The sequence below is a fragment of the Triticum dicoccoides genome, chromosome 6A, assembly GCF_002162155.2.
Source record: "Triticum dicoccoides isolate Atlit2015 ecotype Zavitan chromosome 6A, WEW_v2.0, whole genome shotgun sequence".
In the NCBI taxonomy this organism is placed as follows: Eukaryota; Viridiplantae; Streptophyta; class Magnoliopsida; order Poales; family Poaceae; genus Triticum; species Triticum dicoccoides.
Genome location: NC_041390.1, coordinates 11,506,194 through 11,511,537, shown reverse-complemented (window position 1 = coordinate 11,511,537; position 5,344 = coordinate 11,506,194). Strand labels below are relative to the sequence as shown.

At 43.2% G+C, this 5,344-nt stretch overlaps 1 protein-coding gene across 3 annotated transcripts in view; it reads right to left on the bottom strand.

The window, feature by feature from the left end:
• The window catches only part of LOC119319448 (probable serine/threonine-protein kinase PBL6), an 8,821-nt gene extending 5,759 nt beyond the window's left edge, over positions 1-3,062 (bottom strand). For all 3 annotated transcript variants that reach the window (XR_005154483.1, XM_037593929.1, XM_037593930.1), the window contains exons 1-4: positions 2,689-3,062; positions 922-1,947; positions 333-538; positions 78-231 (exon numbers count right to left, since the gene is read on the bottom strand). Coding sequence is in view for 2 of the 3 variants with exons in the window: in XM_037593929.1 (XP_037449826.1) it covers positions 78-231; positions 333-538; positions 922-1,900 (1,339 nt within the window). In the remaining variant the exon portion in view is untranslated. The remainder of the gene's footprint in view (positions 1-77; positions 232-332; positions 539-921; positions 1,948-2,688) is intronic.
• Between the last annotated feature and the right edge of the window lie 2,282 nt (positions 3,063-5,344).

Genomic DNA, 5,344 nt, shown 5'->3' with positions numbered 1-5,344 from the left:
GTAGGGAATCTGCTAGAGTTGCTCTAACAACTGAACAAGTGTGACCAAGCTGAGAGTTTCTGAAAGTAACAACTCACCATGAAGAATATCGTGCAAGGATCCCCTGGATGTATACTCGTAAGCAAGAAAACGGTTTTCTGGTTTCGAGGATGTATGATTTTCTTCAACACAGTATCCAAGAAGCTGGAGAACATTCTCATGTCTGAATCTTGAGAGCAAGGGCAAGGGAACCTGAAGCAGAAGGGTGGTAGTTAAAAGGAAAGCCTTGTTACACTGATAATTAAAGAGCATTAACTAGAATGGTGAAGAAAGGCAAGGCATGCAACCAAGACCTCTAAAATAGCACTAGGAAAAAGCTTCATGATCGTGGATTTATTATGTCCATCTTTAAGCACACCGAGGAAAATTTCACCATATATGTTCTCTCCTATTCGAGCACAACTGCCGAAATTCCTGGTTATTTTCCTCAGTTCGTCAATGGAAACGATCGGTACAACATCCTCTGCCTTTTCACTTTTAGTAAGTCTGGAATTGCTACCTGTATTAGGAGAAATTGAAATAAAGATTAATATGAGAAGTTATTCATGAAATATTTGATTACTTAGTTCTAGTATTTAGCAAAATGAAATTTATTGACATGTTCCTGATGTGATAAAGTTGAATGAAATTTGGGTTATATGTGATTGACCTTGCGGAATGAAATCTAATAAGACACCTTTTAAGATTAGAGAGGAATGAGAATCACGAAACAAATTAACGCTATACAAGGACTTTAGCAATATGGAGTTAACCATTTTAATTGAATTTAAATGTGATACATATGGAACCAGCTAGTGAGATGGAATTAACATTAATTGAAGGAACGAGAAACTACTAAAATTGCCATGCCAATCGGAAAGGATTATACAAACTCCTCATTACCTGTAGAATGTCTGCCCTTGCGCAGGTGGTAAGCTTTTCTAATTGTCCTAAGTCTGTCCGCTACTTCAAGCATTTTTGGACGCATTTTTTCCTCCAACTTCAAGCATTCAGCTGCTAGTTTTGCGATATCTTCAAGAAATTTCATGTTTTTTTTATCATTCACAATTTCCTCATCAAACATTTGTCTCACCTTTTTCCCTTTTCTCACGGCTTCCAGAAAACTTTTAGCAAGGTTGTTATTGCCCTCCACAGCTTTCTTTCGGGTGATGATTTCCAGCAAAACAACTCCAAAACTGTATACATCACTTTTGGGAAGTAGAATCCCACTCTGCGACAATAAAGGGTCCATGTAACCTATGCAACCAATGACGTGTCTGGTATGCTGAGTCTTGTCAGCCGCAAGCAATCTTGCTATCCCAAAATCTGATATCTTTGGCCGAAAATTTTCATCTAGCAGTATATTAGCAGGTTTGATGTCGCCATGAAGAACAGGACTGTACATTGAGTGCATGCATGATAATGCTTCAGCTGACCCAATGGCAATGTCCAACCGTTTGTCCAAAGGGAAGGGCATACAGCCATTAGCATTGCTGCTGCTGCAGTGAAGGATGTTGTAGAGGTTTCCATTGCATACAAACTCCATAACAATTGTAAGAGCATTTTCCTCCGTGCAGCAACCGAAAAGCCTGACGACATTCTTATGATTTATCTGGGAATGTACTATCACCTCTTTGGCAAACTCTTCTTTCTTGGTTCCATTTTTGTATCTCTTTACTGCGACTGGATGAAGATCATCTAATTTTCCTTTGTAAACTTTACCAAACCCGCCTTCTCCCAGCATGGTGCTATACCCACCGGTGATGTCTTCTATCTCCTTTTGAGTGAAAGATCTTAGATTATGATTGTTATCCACCCTTTCTAGCACCACCTGTCCATTAGCATGAAGGAAATCCCTAACAGTGCTCCCTTGGTAATCCATTTGCAAACCAAGATCAAATTCGTAAAACAAGCAGAGGTGTGGCTTGCCTGTGTCAGAATGTGAACCAATATCAGTGCTCTTACTTGAGTATGTCTTATGAAAGGGGATTTTAGCTCCACAGCTAAGGACATTGTAAGATTGGTTGAACTTCGATTTACTGCAAGTAGGTTAATTTCATAAAAATAGAAGACTGTAAAATATACCCCAGACACAGTCCATTGAAAAAATGTTGATATCAATGAGACCTATGCTTTTGCATGCATATCATTACAAGTAGGACAGAGTAGGAGTGCTCTGTGCTCAGCATGATGCAAGAACACAAGATATTACTAGAATTACCAGTTTGGAATTGCGTTCGTATGGCAGAGAAGCAATTCTCCCCTCTTGCTGAGACGGGGGCAAGGGAAAACTGAAAAGGCCAAGGCGAACCAGGACGAAGGGAATCGGGATCCTGATTTGTTATACCTCACACATGTGCATTATTTTGGTGTCATGCCCTTGATTTTAGCCTTCAAAGATCTGAGGGGCTGCCCCTGTCCTAGGTAAAGCTACGCTTGATTGTTGAGAAATTGCCGCCCCCAAAGCAATGATTTTGAAGCCAAGCCCATCAAAGCATACTACTCCTACTTATTATGCTAGTCTATGAGGCAAGATTCATTCGAAAATATGTATCCCCAGAATATCGTGTGCAGAACCATGGTTAAAGAAACAAAAAACAGCGGTGGACAACGAAGACACATAATGATCTCTCAAACTGTGCATGTCCGATTGAGTCAAGCAGCGTTTACCTGTTGATTCCTCTGAGGCAGCCTTGCTTATCTGAGGCTCAGATGTTCTTCCTCCCTTTGCATTTGCATCGGTACACACGCATTTGTTTGCAGTAGATCTCAAATCGGCAGTCCCTTGGAAACAGGCACCGGAGGAGAAATCTACCAACCGATCCAAAAATTAATATCCGACTCACCCGGATGTGGCGAAGAGGGGAGGCGGCGCACTGGGCCGCCACCAGCGCGTATAGGGCGCACCGGGTTCGACTCGCCGGCGGTGGAAGCACGCCGACCAGGCTGGGGCACGGCGGCGCGCTTCGGCCGTGGGCGTGGTGGGTCACGGAGAGAGGTGCGCACGCGGCGGTGGTTGAGCTTTGACCGCTAGAGACGACGACGAGTGGACGACTGTGGGTTGGATTCCACGATGTGGGGCCTGTGTATACTATTACACATGGGATGATGGGAACAGCTACAGTGAGAGGTGTCTGAATTTTTATTTTTATTCTTTTTCTTTGAAGACACCAAATGTATAATCTCATATTTAAAATTCACTATATTTTTTTGGTAAAAGAAATTCACTATATATAAGAGCACCTCCAACGCGCCGATCCAAATTTGCCCGCGCGGCCGGCTCGTCATCGTTTTGCAATCAATGTACACACATTTTGCATAGTTCCACAACCCAAATAAATATATCATACTTTACAAGTTGGAAAAAAATTTATCTCAGATACATTTTGAAAAAAGATACATCTATTGGTTGCCAGCATGAGCCCACATATAGTCAACCATTTTGCGACTGAATGTGTGTTTCCCAATCACGTATTTGCACCTAGTGGTTTTCCTGGAGTCCTCAGGTGTTCTAGGTTGTTGCAGTGCGGCAGTCGCGGAGTGCTTGAATGTTCAAGTGGATGTGTGCTGCGGCTGCTCCAGGTCTCGAAGCTAGCACTTCTCCTGCTCTAGGGTGAGCATCTCTCAAGTCCGATGGTACAATGCCTTGCGAGCCATGGCGAGAGGGAAGGGTCCCTCTGCGACGAGAGAGACTGAGGATGTGTGCAATCTTTCTCCCTGGGCGTTGGTCGGGCTCACTTCTACACTCTGTTGTAAGCAGGTCCTCATCGTGCTTGTGTGTGTCCCTATCCTATATGTATGTTTGGCTGTAGTCTTCGGCTAAGACAAGCAATGAGCTTTGTTCTTCATGTATTCTTTTTGAGCTTGTGCGCTCCGTTGAGTTGTAAGCTTCGTAGAGTGTCCCCTTGTATTGTTTGGCCGAGGTGGTTTATGTATGTTTGTAATTCCTGACCGGTTGATGGCTTTATTAGTTTAAAGCTGGCCTCTCCGTGAGCCTTCGTTCTAAAAAAAAGTGTTGGCAGAGAGGGACAACCACCCTGCCATAGGTGATCTGCCGGCGACGGACATGCGAATGGTCAGATGACTTGGCATGCCGTTGTAGTATCTGGATTTCACTTGGGGTAAGACACTGGCTACGTTGCACGTGGTATCAAACCGTTGATGCTTTGTTCATCTGATGGAGAGCATGCAAGGGGATGCCAGTGTGCGCCTGGTCATGTGTATAGGGGCAGCAATTCTCGGGAAGTTCAAGCATTTGTTGCATGCCAAGTTCGACAACATGGTGTATTCCAAATTCTAGCTCGCTGCCTCCATTTATTTCTTTTCTTTGAGCTCCTCCGATGTAACGAGTTATGGTTATTTGTATCCAAGTGTTTGCTGGATAATTAATTTTAGTTTCAGTTAATCCAGATCTAACGGTGTGTATGGCTCCAAATGTATTGCAGAAATGGACAACTAGGTAGTAAGGCAGAGAACCTGTGGTGTAATACGTCTAGGAGGGTGCTTGGATCCAAGGGACTATTTTTAGTCTGACTAAAAATAGTCTCTTTTAGAGGCTAAAGTTCCAAGAACCCCTGACTAAAGAGAGGCTAGAACTAGTCTTGAGGCTAAAAATTTTTAGTCATAAGAAACCTACTAAAACATGTATTAGCCCTCTCTCTCGTCATTTAATGCCTCTCCTTTAACACATGCGAGTTCTGGATTGGAGGGTTTGGAGGATAATAAATGCTCAATAACTTGATTTTAGTCTCTTTAGTATTTGGAACCAAGCATGGGTGAGGCTAGCAAGTTTTAGTCCCACTACTTTTAGTCATGAGAATAAAATGTATCCAAGCACCCTCTAGGACACTTGAAGTTTGCATGCATTTATTCTATAATAAATGAGAAATGATTAGAATCAGCCGGCGCCGGTCACATGTAAAGTTCCGCCGCCCACGCAGCCGTCAGATCCAAGTTCGATCCGACCATTGGCCGCGTGCCTCTACCACCTTGCAATTTTTCTGCAACATCATCTGTGTTGCAGAAGTCCTTCCGCAACAACACTCATGTTGCAAAAAAAGTTAAGGCAGAAAAAAAATTCTGCAACAAGTCCTTTGTTGCAAATATTCTGCAACATGGGGTATGCTGCAAAGGGTTATGCAACACTGCCTTTGTTACAAAGATGATGAAAGGGTCGGACCATGATTGCACCTCATCAAACGGCTGTGGAGGTGGCGGATCTTTTAAAAAGATCCACCGGCCGACGCATAGCGTCGTCCATAATAAATACCGCCAACGATTAGTCAAGACAGGGGTATAACCTTGCAATGTGATTTTTTAGATACCC